At 46.8% G+C, this 16116-nt stretch overlaps 1 protein-coding gene across 1 annotated transcript; it reads left to right on the top strand.

The window, feature by feature from the left end:
- The first annotated feature begins 11731 nt into the window (after positions 1-11731).
- On the top strand, positions 11732-12802 carry LOC147980545 (uncharacterized). Its single transcript, XM_087516907.1, has 2 exons — positions 11732-12135; positions 12402-12802. The coding sequence occupies exons 1-2, from the start codon at positions 11732-11734 to the stop codon at positions 12619-12621; spliced, it is 624 nt and encodes a 207-aa protein (XP_087373033.1). The 3' UTR covers positions 12622-12802.
- Positions 12803-16116: the final 3314 nt, after the last annotated feature.

Raw genomic sequence — 16116 nt, forward strand, 5'->3', positions numbered from 1 at the left:
AGGGAAGTTTTCCCGGCAGAACAGCTCCACCGGAGCCCTAGATTGGTTCCGCCAAGGTTCCGCCTCGTGGCGGCGGAGTTTCGTCCCGAGAGCTAGCTTATGATTTTTTCCTGGACAAAAGACTCCATATAGCCAAAGATGGGCGTCAGAGGGCTGCCAGGGGGCCCATGAGGCAGGGGCGCGCCCACGGGGGTAGGGCGCGCCCCCCACCCTCGTGGATGGTGGGTGGCCCCCCTCTGGTACTTCTTTCGCCCAATTTTTTTATATATTCTGAAACTTGCTCCCGTGAAGTTTCAGGACTTTTAGAGTTGTGCAGAATAGGTCTCCAATATTTGCTCCTTTTCCATCCCAGAATTCCAGCTGCCGGCATTATCCCTCTTCATGTAAACCTTGTAAAATAAGAGAGTATAGGCATAAGTATTGTGACATAATGTGTAATAACAGCCCATAATGTAATAAATATCGATATAAAATCATGATGCAAAATGGATGTATCAACTCCCCCAAGCTTAGACCTCGCTTGTCCTCAAGCGAAAGCCGATATCGAAAAATATGTCCACATGTTTAGAGATAGAGGTGTCGATAAAATAAAATACGGACATGAGGGCATCATGATCATTCTTATAACAGCAACATAAATATATATTGTCATATGATTTCTTATACTAAAGTAACAATTCAATCACAATTTCAAGTATGAATCAAAAACTTCATTGAGAACCAACAAACTATAATCTTAGTCATTGAAGCAATTGCAATTTATCATAACATTGAAAGAGTCAATATAAGAGCTTTTCAGCAAGTCCACATACTCAACCATCATTTAGTCTTTCACAATTGCTAACACTCACGCAATATTTATGGTTATGAAGTTTTAGTCGGACACAGAGAAAGATAGGAGCTTATACTTTTGCCTCCCAACCTTTTACCTCAAGGGTAATGTCAACAATAATAGTTCATGAAAACTCACATCCAATTAGCTATATATATATATATATATCAGGATCTTTCCAACACATTGTGCTTGCCAAAGGATAAAATGTAAAAGGAAAGGTGAAGATCACCGTGACTCTTGCATGAAGTATAAGACAAGAATAAAAGATAGGCGCTTCGCAGAGGGAAGCAGAGGTTGTCATGTGCTTTTATGGTTGGATGCACAAAATCTTAATGCAAAAGTACGTCACTTTATATTGCCACTTGTGATATGGACCTTTATTATGCAGTCCGTCGCTTTTATTTCTTCCACATCACAAGATCGTATAAATCTTATTTTCTCCACACTAATAAATCATACATATTTAGAGAGCAATTTTTATTGCTTGTAACAATGACAACTTACTTGAAGGATCTTCCTCAATCCATAGGTCGATATGGTGGACTCTCATGGCAAAACTGGGTTTAAGGATATTTGGAAGCACAAATAGTATCTCTACTTGGTGCAAAGAATTTGGCTAGCATGAGAGGGAAAGGCAAGCTCAACATGTTGGATGATCCATGACAATATAATTTATTTCAGATGTAAGAAAACATAACCCATTATGTTGTCTTCCTTGTCCAATGTCAACTCTTTAGCATGTCATATTTTAATGAGTGCTCACAATCATAAAAAATGTCCAAGATAGTATATTTATATGTGAAAACCTCTCTTTCTTTATTACTTCCTATTAATTGCAACGATGACCAAAACTATATTCGTCAACTCTGAACAACTTTTATTCATCATACTCTTTATATGTGAAGTCATTACTCTCTATAAGATCCATATGATCTCTTTATTTCTTTTTATTCTTTCTCTTTTATTTTATTCCCTCAAGATCATAGTAAGATAATCAAGCCCTTGACTCAACACTAATATTTATTATATATAGCTCACGGACTCGGTTACATAGAAGGATCATAAAGCAAAACTCAAAAGTAGATCATACTAAAACTTTATTCTACTAGATCAAGATATTACCAAAAGGATCGAACTAAGAAAAACGGTAAAGATAAAAGTGTGATGGTGATACAATACCGGGGCACTCCCCCAAGCTTGGCGGTTGCCAAGGGGAGTGCCCATACTCATGCGTTTATGTCTCCTTCTTCGGAGGTGGTGATGATGGAGTTGTTGATGGCGTGTGCTTCTTCCTTAATTTGCGCTTGAGGATAGAGTTTTGCTCCCTTAGGTCATCGATCTCCTGCTCTGTGACGCCCCTGATTCAATCGTACACTAATCATACATGCAAACGTGTACGATCAAGATCAGGGACCCACGGGAAGATATCGCAACACAACTCTACAAATAAAATAATTCATACAAGCATCATATTACAAGCCAGGGGCCTCGAGGGCTCGAATACAAGAGCTCGATCATAGACGAGTCAGCGGAAGCAACAATATATGAGTACAGACATAATTTAAACAAGTTTTCCTTAAGAAGGCTAGCACAAACTGGGATACAGATCGAAAGAGGCACGGACCTCCTACCTGGGACCCTCCTAAACTACTCCGGGTCGTCGTCAGCGGGCTGCACGTAGTAGTAGGCACCTCCCGAGTAGTAGTAGTAGTCGTCGATGGTGGCGTCTGGCTCCTGGGCTCCATCGTCTGGTCGCAGCAATCGGGTATAGAAAGGGGGAAAAGAGGGAGCAAAGCAACCGTGAGTACTCATCCAAAGTACTCGCAAGCAAGGAGCTACACTACATATGTATGCATTGGTATCAAATGGCAAAAGGGGTAACATATGTGGGCTGAACTGCAGAATGCCGGAATAAGAGGGGGATAGCTAGTCCTTTCGAAGACTACACTTCTGGCCACCTCCATCTTGCAGCATGTAGAAGAGAGTAGATGGTAAGTTCACCAAGTAGCATCGTATATCATAATCCTAACCGGTGATCCTCCCCTCGTTGCCCTGTGAGAGAGCGACCACCGGTTGTATCTAGCACTTGGAAGGGTGTGTTTTATTAAGTATCCGGTTCTAGTTGTCATAAGGTCAAGGTACAACTCCAAGTCGTCCTGTTACTGAAGATCATGGCTATTCGAATAGATTAACTTCCCTACAGGGGTGCACCACATTTCCCAACACGCTCGATCCCCTTTGTCCGGACACACTTGTCGGGGTCATGCCCGGCCTCGGAAGATCAACACGTCGCAGCCCTACCTAGGCACAACAGAGAGGTCAGCACGCCGGTCTAAATCCTATGGCGCAGGGGTCTGCGCCCATCACCCATTGCACACCCGCACGTTGCGTACGCGGCCGGTGAGTAGACCTAGCCTCCCTTATACAAGAGTAGGCGTTCCAGTCCAACCCGGCGTGCACCGCTCAGTCACTGATGTCATGAAGGCTTAGGCTGATACCGCGACGTCGAGTGCCCATAACTGTCCCCGCGTAGTTGGTTAGTGCGTATAGGCCAGTAGCCAGACTCAGATCAAATACCAAGATCTCGTCAAGCGTGTTATCTATCCGCGAACGTCGACCAGGGCCAGGCCCACCTCTCTCCTAGGTGGTCTCAACCTGCCCTGTCGTTCCGCCACAAAGTAACAGTCGGGGCCGTCGGGAACCCAGGCCCACCTCTACCGGGATGGAGCCACCTGCCCCTTCAGCCCCCAACTCCGAACAGTACCATAAGTAATGTAACAGTATAAAGTATATAGCATATGCCTGTGATCACCTCCCGAAGTGATCATGTCCCAGTAGTATAGCATGGCAGACGGACAAGAGTGTAGGGCCACTGATGGAACACTAGCATCCTATACTAAGCATTAGGATAGCAAGTAAAGGTAACAACAGTAGTAGCAAGGACAGGCTATGCATCAGAATAGGATTAACGGAAAGCAGTAACATGCTACACTACTCTAATGCAAGTAGTAGAGAGAAGAATAGGTGATATCTGGTGATCAAGGGGGGGGCTTGCCTGGTTGCTTTGGCAAGAGAGAGGGGTCGTCAACACCATAGTCGTACTGGGTAGCAGCGGCGTCGGTCTCGGTGTCTAGCGAGAGAAGAGGGGGAAGAAACAATAAATATAATGCAAACAAATGCATGATGATGCATGACATGACAAAGCGTGATGCTAGGTGTGCCCTAAGGCGGTATGAGGTGGTACCGGTGAAGGGGGGAAACATCCGGGAAATTACCCCCGGTGTTTCGCGTTTTCGGACAGACGAAACGGAGGGGGAAAGTTGCGTGTTCGCTATGCTAGGGACGTGTGACGGACGAACGGGCTGCGTATCCGGATTCGTCTCGTCGTTCCGAGCAACTTTCATGTACAAAGTTTTTCCATCCGAGCTACGGTTTATTTTATATTGATTATAAAGATTTAAATCAATTTTAGCATTTATTTAATTAATTTAATTCAACATTATCCAGAACAGTGTTTGCTGGCGTCATCATGATGTCAGCATGACGTCAACAGTCAACATGGGGTTGACTGGGTCAAACTGATGTGTGGGCCCCACATGTCATTGTGTGTTTAGCCTAATTAGGGTTTAACTAATCTAATTACTGTTTAGTTAATTAACACTAGTTAATTAGGTTAATTAAACATTAATTAATTAATTTAATTTAATTAATTAATTAAGTTAATTAAATAAATTAAAATATTTTTATCATTTATTATTTATATTTTTAACTCTTTTTTATTAAACGTTCTGGGGCCGGGCCCCACTTGTCATAGACCAGGGCCATGGTGGGCGTTGGGCGCGGGCATAGCCCGAATGGCACGTGCCTGAGAGGGCAGACCCGGGCGCGGTCGGGCGCTTGGCCGGCATGGGTGACGGCGGTGAGCGCCGGTGGTAGGGGTGGACCCGAGCAGGACCGCGAGGCCGCAGCGTGCAGCGAGCGCCACGACGCAGGCAGGCGCACGGCGCAGCGAGGTCGCGCCGGAGTAGGGAGGCGTGGTCGGCGGCCGGTCTTGCAGGCCACGGTGGCAGCGGCTAGGTGTGCGTAGCGAGGGCAGCGCCAGCAGTAGCAGAACGGCAGGGAGCAACGGGCGGGGCCGACAAGGCTGCGATGGGCGTGCACGCGAGGGCGCAGTGGTGTGCACGGGTGGCAGAACAACGGCGGCTGTGGCGGGCCGAGCGCGGGAGAAGTGGCAGACGTGGGTGCGGGGCTGCGCAAGCGGCGCTAGGCTGTCGGGGGGTTGGCCGGGCGCGGCGAGGATGGCAGTTGGTGCGCGCACACGCGGCGGGGCAGGGGGCCGCGATGCGGTGGGCACGGCCGTAAGCGCGTGCGCGTGCGGAGAGCGCTGACCGCGACGACGGGGACGAGTGAGAGAGGGAGAGGCCGGGGGCCTCACCGCGGGGCCGTAGGGTTCGGGGCAGCGGGATCGGGGAGGAGGACGCAGACGGTGAGGCGGCCGGGAGGACGCGTGACAGCCACGTTGGCGGGTTCGGTGCGGGAGCGGTCGTGGAGGAGGCGACGGCGGTGGGGCGTCGAGCGGCGCATTCGAGGGAGAGGGGACGGGGTCAATGGGCGACGCGGTCGTCGTGTTGAGGTCGAGCCCCTCCCCGATCCTGATGGGATCGAGAGGAGAGGGGGAGAGACGTGGGTGAGTGAGGCGAGTGGGGGGATAGGGTTTCGGGTACGGGTTAAGGGGAGTGGGGGTGGTCGGGCCGGTTGGGTTGGCTGGTTGGGCCAAGGCCCAGTTGGGCGAGGGGTGTTCTTCTCTTTTTATTTTAATTGGTTTTTTCCTTTCCTTTTATTTATTATCCTTTCTGTTTTATTAATTTTTTTGTTTATATAAAATACAAAATAAGTAACTAAAATAGTATTGATAATTATGCCACTACCAGAACTAACTTGGCACCTTAAATAAAATAGTTTGTAAATGTTTATTATTTTAAAAGCATTTAAATAACTGTTGTTGCTACTGTTTTAATCACTTTAAAGTATTTAAGCATGTTAATAAAATGTGGTTTCTCCATCATAATTACCTATGCATTATTTGGTACAACCCGAACATTCTTGTTTTAAATGTTTGAAAAACTTTTATTGTTTGTTTGATTTTTAAATTGAACTCGAACCGGTTTCGAACTAACGCGAGATTAGCAACAGTAATCGATGTGACATGGCATCATTAGCAGAGGTTCACTGTATCTTAAGTACCGCGGCGTCACAATTCTCCTCCACTACAAGAGATCTCGTCCCAAGATTTTAAGGGGTGGTGTAAGGGGGAAGATCTAGTTTACGAAATTCTAATGAATCTTCTCGGTCTTGGTTGCTCTTCTCGAAGAGGTCGATCCATTACATTGATGTATCCATTTCCCTACTTCATGTCATCATGATGAAGTCGGCATCCTTTCTTCGGAAATTCCATCGTACTTACGAATAGGTAAGGGGCAGCTTGACATCGATAGGATGTTATAAGTGGTAATCATCTGGGGGTTGTCCCGTGAATGAGCACATGACCATCTCTTGAGTTGAACAAATAAAACACATCGAGAGCAAGGTAATAAGGTATAATATGAAGTTTCGAACGGATAGACAATCATTCGATGTCTGAGACAAGGTGTGAAAGGGGTCCAAAGCAACGAGAATAAGTATTACGTATGATACCAGAATAGATTACTAGGAAGGTGACCCATGTATTACCCACGAGGACACGCGCGAGGAGTATCTTTGGGAACAGGGGGTGTATAGGAGAGTCAGGTTTCAATCCTGTGGAACTGTGGGTTATGGGCCCACCATGCGGTTAAAAGTAGGAAGGTTGGTGACATCTTGCACGATCATGTAAGCAAGGCATGTCAGAGGATAGTCTGTTGGTCATGTTGGCAACAACATCGGTACCAAGGGCGAGGGACGAAGAGAACCATTTTCCTGCTCGTTGAACGAGGCAGACCATTAGGCAAAGTTCTCGTCCATCGGTGGATACCAGAATGTCATCAACAATAGTAACAGGTTCTTACTAACAGAGTTGTACACCGAGGGGCTTACAAAAACAGTGACTTATTACTGGTTAGATCATATAAATCACCAGAAAGGTTAAACAAAAGAATGGAAAGGAAAATGTGATCATCAGATTAAACAGAACAATGGAAAGAAAAATGTGTTTAAACACATATTCCAGGGGGTATATCCTTTCCAAGGACAAGCAGAACATGATATCCATGACAAGTTATAACATAGAAATCCCTTTAGAAAAGGGGGAGAGAAATTTCATGACATTACCCATACAACGGTGTTTGGATAACTGATCGAGAAACATTTAGCATTGCGCTTTCAATGTTCTTATTGAAAATCGGAGTACCAGAGACACGCTTTGAGATAGCATTGACATGGTCTTCAAGCAAAGGTCAGACTTAGGTTACACAAATGATCCATCCGGAAAACTCATAGAATAAATCTTACAATTTCCTCAATGAAGAATGGTAACCCTGCTAAAAAGAAAACTATAACAATAGGTCCTCCGGCCAGGTGTGCTGGGCATGACATCATTTTACCGGGTCATATAAAGACCAATATTATGACTCTTGGAAAACGTTCCAACCATCATAGATGACCGAGATTCAGATCTAATTGGTGTCAAGATACCTCAGACTTAGGATGCCTGAGAAGAAAAGGTGCGATACAAATTGACGAGATGATAATGTAAGATTCTCGGGAAATGAACTATGGTAACGAGTTCCAAAACAAGAGTTCATCATTAAACCAAGGAGAGGATGAGGAGGTGGCTGATGGTCTCAGCGACATTTCTTCGAGATTTCCAACAAGAGGGATTTCCACAATTATGTGAACAACAAGATAACATTTGTCAGATAAAATGGTATAATGATGTATGCTCGTGGAAAACATACACCATTAACCATTGGTTGAAAGGTGCACCCGAAATATGGGTTGGGTTGCACGACCAACGTCAGAATGGTGATTGAGCAACCAACACACTAAATTGGAATTATTGTCCAATAACTCTGAAGTAATAGGGCTGCTAGAGATATTAAATTCGCACAACAGAGTTCACTCAACACGGGGGCCAAGAAAAGAATGGTGATGGCAGGGAGCATCACTGTATCACGAATTCTTAAGAGGTGGTGAAATTCTCACAACATTGATGACATAATAGATGGTAATGTTCCAAGGTAAAGAATAACAATTGCTGGATAGCAAGGAACTCAAGGTATAACACCAAACACGAACAAGTTTGGGTGGATCGGAAGGAAATAAAGTGGTCGATGATAACACAAATCATCGAGGGCAAGGATGATATTTATCATCATGAATTCAATTGATATCCTGGAAGAGCTCAAAATGTTGATGATGATCACGACTCAATTCTCGAGAGATTTGATGCAGGTGTAATCCATCAGCGATGACGTCAAGTCAAAGGAATGATGAAGCGAAAGGTTATTGAAACGAAGGATAGGACACATACCCGAAATCAAGGTTGGTTTTCAAGGCGCAAGGATATGACGAGGAAAATCAATGTTAGCTTAGCTCATCATCGAAAATTGTGCTCCAGGAAGAAGGACCAAGTGGCACAGTTAAAAGTTTGCATGATAATGATATAGCCGATAAGGCTAGGAATGACTTTAAGGATTAATAAACTCGTAAGCAACGTAAATTACTTAAGAGTTATTGAATCGTAGTGCGGAATCGATTCACTTATCGGTGTTCTCGAGTGACTAATAACTCAGAACCTGGGAGAATCTGAAATCGGTGAGAAGCAATACTAGATGAAGACTCACAGGAAGCAACATAGTTCTTGAGATACCAGAGGGTAATACTCGAGGAAGATCAAAAATAGAGGTTGTGGAGAAGTATCGATCAACAAATTACAAGTGCTTTAACTTGTCTGAGAAATGGAATCAAGGAGAAAATGTGGTCGGAACCACGATTGCAAAGGATCAATTCATCGATACCATATGATAGTATATTATTATTACAAGAAGCTTCCATTATAGGATCTACATTGTTTCCATGGGCATGAACACAAAGCCCAAGGTCGACTCCCACTTGTTCGACGCATAACCTTTCATTCACCTCTTGTATTTCGAAAATGACATTAGTTGTTGACAGTTTTTACCTGGTGCAATACCAGATAAGTATGACCCGTGAAATCTTTCGGGTTCACATGGATTAGGGAAGGCGTAGGTTCAACCCATCTGGGCCTCTTAGGAACATATACCACAAAGTTCAGGAGCGAATAACTCAAGCTCGGGAGCAGAGCATGGTTGACAAAAGCAGGGGATACAATTTACCAAAGACATTAAGTATCTGATGAAAGGCTCACAAGTTGAATGAATATGAAGGGCGGTGTCGGACAAAATCCAACAAAGGATCTGATGTGAGTATCGGTACTCAACCAGAGGAAGAAAGAATGCAAGGAGATCATATTATAGAAACAACTGACTAACTCAAAGCTCAGAAGCAAAGGAATTATGAATTCCAAGACAAGGGATCAGAAGCAATGCTCTGATTAGGGATGGACAAGTAAAATAGCCTTAGGGGTACAATCGATGGCAGTTTGGTTGGTCGAGATCCAGCTCATGTTTAAAATGGCGTCTGAGCCGGAAGGATGAATTCTAGGATTTGAATGAGGATTATGAGCATTCGCAACATATCGAATCAGCAGACTCAAAATGATAGTGACAACGGATGCCAATAAGATTACTATACTTATGGGGTTAACCATAATGCAAGCAAGTAAGAACTTTAAGAGCAATAGGCTGTTTAGGATTTTTGGGAGAATGAATGGTATTTCGAAGACTTCTGTGAAATATAGGAATCATCTGGGGATGAGTGGATGCTGAATAAGTGCGGGATATTATCGATAGGGTTATTCAGGTGGCAAGGAACTACAAGACAGTGGTACAAGGGATTCTTAAAAGTCGGAGAGCAATTCGATGCATCTTGTAACAACAAGAGAAACTCAGAGTAATGGTATGAACAACAAGTGTATGCCGTTATCCATATGGATATATCGGTAGTAGGGAATTGAAAATGCAGAGGGCACAAGGGTCTCGGGAATGGTCGAAGAGTATCTTCAAAATCTTCTGGTGCAGTAGACGATCATGTGGAATGAGGGGCTCTCCGGGAGAAAGTATTATCGAGAACCTAAAGTTAGATTTAGTAAAATCGTTTAACCCGAATAGAAGAGATGTCAGAGTCCCAGAGTATAGGTCGAAGAATATAAGATCCTACTACCACCCAATGGCGACGTGGGCCCGTAAGCCGCACAGCCATGTTAGTAAAAGTTTTGCAATGACTAGACTCAACTTCGGCCAAGGAGTTTGGAAGGGGATTCCTATAGGCAGTCGGCTCTGATACCAACTTGTGACACCCCCGATTCAATCGTACACTAATCATACACGCAAACGTTTCTGATCAAGATCAGGGACTCACGGGAAGATATCATAACACAACTCTACAAATAAAATAAGTCATACAAGCATCATATTACAAGCCAGGGGCCTCGAGGGCTCGAATACAAGAGCTCGATCATAGACGAGTCAGCGGAAGCAACAATATCTGAGTATAGACATAATTTAAACAAGTTTGCCTTAAGAAGGCTAGCACAAACTGGGATACAGATCGGAAGAGGCGCAAACCTCCTGCCTAGGACCCTTCTAAACTACTCCGGGTCGTCGTCAGCGGGCTGCACGTAGTAGTAGGCACCTCCCGAGTAGTAGTAGTCGTCATTGACGGTGGCGTCTGGCTCCTGGGCTCCATCGTCTGGTCGCAACAATCGGGTATAGAAAGGGGGAAAAGAGGGAGCAAAGCAACCGTGAGTACTCATCCAAAGTACTCGCAAGCAAGGAGCTACACTACATATGTATGCATTGGTATCAAATGGCAAAAGGGGTAACATATGTGGGCTGAACTGTAGAATGCCGGAATAAGAGGGGGATAGCTAGTCTTTTCGAAGACTACGCTTCTGGCCACCTCCATCTTGCAGCATGTAGAAGAGAGTAGATGGTAAGTTCACCAAGTAGCATCGCATAGCATAATCCTAACCGATGATCCTCCCCTTGTCGCCCTGTGAGAGAGCGACCACCGGTTGTATCTGGCACTTGGAAGGGTGTGTTTTATTAAGTATCCGGTTCTAGTTTTCATAAGGTCAAGGTACAACTCCAAGTCGTCCTGTTACCGAAGATCACGGCTATTCGAATAGATTAACTTCCCTGCAAGGGTGCACAACATATCTCAAGACGCTCGATCCCCTTTGTCCGGACACACTTGCCGGGGTCATTGTGACGCCCGGATAATTAAGCTACAGTAATTCCCTGCTAATGATGCCACGTCACCAGGGTTACTGTTGTTAACCTCACGTTAGTTCAAAAACGGATTCAAAATTCTAATTCAAAATATGGCAAACCACAAAAGTTTTCGAACATCAAAACTAAATTGTTCGGGTTGTGTCAAATAATGCATAAGTAATTATGATGGAGGACCACGTTTTTATAAAGTGTTTAAATGCTCTAATATAAATAAAATAGGATCAATCAAAATGATTTAAATGCCATTACTAATTAATAAAGTATCAAACTAAATTATATGGGGACTAGACTTTTGGTGGCAGTGCAGCTTATTGCATAGTATTTATATGTCAAGGCTCCACTTTTTACAAAAGTCATTTGGTTCAAGTTTTAAATGGAAAACAGAAGGTAATTAAAAGAAAGAAAAAAAGAAAAGGGCAAAACAGAAAATAAAACAAGAGAAAAGGAAAACCCCCTCCCCTGGGCCAAGGCCCAGCTGGCCAGGCCAGCCCACTCCCCATGTCGCCTCCTCCTCTGTTCACAGAGGGGGTCGTGGGCAGAGCCGATGCCCGCCACGGCACCGACCGACGTCGTGGCGGCCATCCGGCCGGCGACTCCGGCCTACAAGACCCCGGTGCCCCTCCCTCTAACCCTAGCCCCCGACCCCCCTCGCTCGCGCTCTCCCCACAGCCTCTCGCTCACCCCTCCCCCTTTCTCTGTTTTGACGGCCGGGCGGGACGTCACCACGCCGTCGTCAAGCCCGCGGCCACCGGCCACCGCTCGCCGCACCGACGAGTTCAGGAGGATCGCCATCGTCGACCTCGTCCATCTAGAGCGTCAAATCGAGCGGAGCCGCACCGATTTGCCGCCATCGATCTCGTCTTCGACATCCTGCACCGACGGCCGCCGTCGTCGATTCGCTCGACCCCGACCGTCCCCAGCCTCCCCGACCACGTCCCCGGCTCCTTGGTGAGCTTCTCCTCCGGATTCCCCCTTCCTCAGCCTTGATTTGGTCGCCGTTTGCCGTCCCGAGCTCATCCGAGTCCGCTTGTACGCGTACGTACGTGCGTGAGTATTTGCTCGCGCTGCTCCTGCTGCCGCCACGCGCGGCCGCGCCACGCCCGCCTGCGTCTACTGCTGCTCTTGCCGCGCGCCTCCCAACTGCTGCTGCTCGTGGCCGCTGCCTCATGTGTTGCCGTTGCTGCCGCTAAAACTCTGTTCCTGCTCCCTGCTAGCTCCGCTGTTGTTGCTGATTTGCTGATGCTGCTGCCACTTCCCGCGCCGGCGTACGCCTCCGCCCGCCTGCGTGTGTGCCCCGTCGTAGCCAGGCCACGCCCACGCGCGGCTGCCGCCGCTTGTCACCATGCAGCGCCGTGCCCCGCGCCCAGCTCGTATGCATGCCGCTGCTGCTCTACTGAATCTACTATTGCTACTACCTACTGTAGCTATTACTAGTTAGCTTTTCTATTTCTACACTGACTAGCCCTCTAAACAGCCCCTAAACTGTGGCTAAACACTGTTAACAGGAGCAAGAATAATATTTCTAGGTAGTACACTTGTCAAAGCTCAAATGTTTCCATTGGACCAAATCAATTTGATGCATGGATTAATTCCTATAAAAATCACAAAATGCTATCTTTTCTAAATAGAGAACAGAATTAACCCCTAGCACTATGTATGCATGTGTTGTGTGTACAGCGCGTGTGTGTAGTGCATGTGTGGTGTGTGTGGCCAGCTGTGCCACAGCCGTGTGTGGCCGTTCATGCTAGTTAGGAGTAGTTTAATTAGTAGGAGTAGTAGTTAATTAGTCTAATAGTAGATGACATGTGGATCCCCACTTCTAAATTAACTAGTTAAATAAACCTATTAAAATACTAGTCAATGATAGGTGGACCCCCTCTAATTATCCACTTAAACGAAAATGTTGTATATGTGTCAATGACGCCTGGGCCCGATCTGCAGTTTTGACCAGTTAACAGTCAAATAATTGACTGTTGACTAGAGTGTTGACTGAGTCAACTGGACCCCTTGGTCCCACCTGTCATCCACTGTGGCTAGCCCACGATGGGTATAGAAAGTATATCCTGTTTTATTTTCGAATTATAATAAATTCAGAATTAAAAAAATCATTTAAAGCTTTAAAATTTAATATAAAGTAAACCGTACCTCAGATGAAAAAACTTTGTACATGAAAGTTGCTCAGAACGACGAGACGAATCCGGATATGCAGTCTGTTCGTCCGTCACATATCCCTAGCATAGCGAACACGCAACTTTCCCCCTCCGGCTCCTCTGCCCGAAAACGCGAAACACCGGGGATATTTTCCCGGATGTCATCCCCCTTCACCGGTATCACCTACTACCGCGTTAGGGCACCTCTAACACCGTTACTTGTCATGTCATGCATCACTATGCATATGCTTGCATTATATTTATTGTTTCTTCCCCCTCTTCTCTCGCTAGACACCGAGACCGACGCCGCTACTACCCAGTACGACTACGGTGTTGACGACCCCTCTCTCTTGCTAGAGCAACCAGGCAAGCCCCCCCCTTGATCACCAGATATCGCCTACTCTCCTCTATACTGCTTGCATTAGAGTAGTGTAGCATGTTACTGCTTTCCGTTATTCCTATCCTGATGCATAGCCTATCCTTGCTACTACTGTTGTTACCATTACCTGCTATCCTACTGCTTAGTATAGGATGCTAGTGTTCCATCAGTGGCCCTAAACTCTTGTCCGTCTGCCATGCTATACTACTGGGCCGTGATCACTTCGGGAGGTGATCACGAGCATACACAATATACTTTGCACAGTTACCTTACCTGTGATACTGTTCGGAGATGGGGGCTGAAGGGGCAGGTGGCTCCATCCCGGTAGAGGTGGGCCTGGGTTCCCGACGGCCCCCGACTGTTACTTTGAGGCGGAGCGACAGGGCAGGTTGAGACCACCTAGGAGAGAGGTGGGCCTGGCCCTGGTCGGCATTCGCAGATACTTAACACGTTTAACGAGATCTTGGTATTTGATCTGAGTCTGGCCACTGGCTTATACGCACTAACCATCTACGCGGGGACAGTTATGGGCACTCGACGTCGTGGTATCAGCCGAAGCCTTCGTGACGTCAGCAACGGAGCGGCGCGCGCTGGATTGGACTGGAACGCCTACTAGGCTAGGTCTGCTTCCGGCCGCCCACGCAACGTGCAGGTGTGCTAAGGGCGATGGGCCCAGACCCCTGGGCGCTTAGGTTTAGACCGGCGTGCTGACCTCTCTGTTGGTCTAGGTGGGGCTGCGACGTGTTGATCTTCCGAGGCCGGGCATGACCTAGAAAAGTGTGTCCGGCCAAATGGGATCGAGCGTGTTGGGTTATGTGGTGCACCCCTGCAGGGAAGTTAATCTATTCGAATAGCCGTGATCTTCGGTAACAGGACGACTTGGAGTTGTACCTTGACCTTATGACAACTAGAACTGGATACTTAATAAAACACACCCTTCCAAGTGCCAGATACCACCGGTGATCGCTCTCTCACAGGGCGACAAGGGGAGGATCATCGTTTAGGATTATGCCATGCGATGCTACTTGGAGGACTTCAGTCTACTCTCTTCTACATGCTGCAAGACGGAGGCTGCCAGAAGCGTAGTCTTCGAAAGGACTAGCTATCCCCCCCTTATTCCGGCTTTCTGCAGTTCAGTCCACATATGATTCCCTTAATCCATTTGACACCAATGCATACATATGTAGTATAGCTCCTTGCTTGCGAGTACTTTGGATGAGTACTCACGGTTGCTTTCTCCCTCTTTCCCCCCTATCCCTTCTACCTGGTTGTCGCAACCAGATGTTGGAGCCCAGGAGCCAGACGCCACCTTCGACGACGACTCCTACTACACCGGAGGTGCCTACTACTACGTGATGCCCGCTGACGACGACCAGGAGTAGTTAGGAGGATCCCAGGCAGGAGGCCTGCGCCTCTTTCGATCTGTATCCCAGTTTGTGCTAGCCTTCTTAAGGCAAACTTGTTTAACTTATGTCTGTACTCAGATATTGTTGCTTCCGCTGACTCGTCTATGATCGAGCTCTTGTATTCGAGCCCTCGAGGCCCCTGGCTTGTAATATGATGCTTGTATGACTTATTTTATTTGTAGAGTTGTGTTGTGATATCTTCCTGTGAGTCCCTGATCTTGATCGTACACGTTTGCGTGTATGATTAGTGTACGATTAAATCGGGGGCGTCACAGTCATGCCCGGCCTCGGAAGATCAACACGTCGCAGCCCTACCTAGGCACAACAGAGAGGTCAGCACGTCGGTCTAAATCCTATGGCGCAGGGGTCTGCGCCCATCGCCCATTGCACACCTGCACGTTGCGTACGCGGCTGGTGAGTAGACCTAGCCTCCCTTATACAAGAGCAGGCGTTCCAGTCCAACCCGGCGCGCGCCGCTCAGTCGCTGACGTCACGAAGGCTTAGGCTGTTACCACGACGCCGAGTGCCCATAATTGTCCCCGCGTAGTTGGTTAGTGCGTATAGGCCAGTAGCCAGACTCAGATCAAATACCAAGATCTCGTTAAGCGTGTTATCTATCCGCGAACGCCGACCAGGGCCAGGCCCACCTCTCTCCTAGGTGGTCTCAACCTGCCCTGTCGCTCCGCCACAAAGTAACAGTCGGGGGCCGTCGGGAACCCAGGCCCACCTCTACCGGGATGGAGCCACCTGCCCCTTCAGCCCCCAACTCCGAACAGTATCATAAGTAATGTAACAGTATAAAGCATATAGCATATGCCTGTGATCACCTCCCGAAGTGATCACGGCCCAGTAGTATGGCATGGCAGACGGACAAGAGTGTAGGGCCACTGATGGAACACTAGCATCCTATACTAAGCATTAGGATAGAAGCTAAAGGTAACAACAGTAGTAGCAAGGACAGGCTATGCATCAGAATAGGATTAACGGAAAGCAG

This window comes from Triticum urartu, chromosome 3A (assembly GCF_056163025.1).
Source record: "Triticum urartu cultivar PI428250 chromosome 3A, HENAU_Tu73, whole genome shotgun sequence".
Lineage (NCBI taxonomy): Eukaryota > Viridiplantae > Streptophyta > Magnoliopsida > Poales > Poaceae > Triticum > Triticum urartu.

What these genes read in the sequence shown, in the direction of transcription:
- LOC147980545 (XM_087516907.1), top strand. Translation starts at nt 11,732, where the DNA reads ATGCCCGCCACGGCACCGACCGACGTCGTGGCGGCCATCCGGCCGGCG. An exon ending in ACCACGTCCCCGGCTCCTTG is followed by an intron (nt 12,136 to 12,401) that starts GTGAGCTTCTCC and finishes GCTCCCTGCTAG; the next exon opens with CTCCGCTGTTGTTGCTGATT.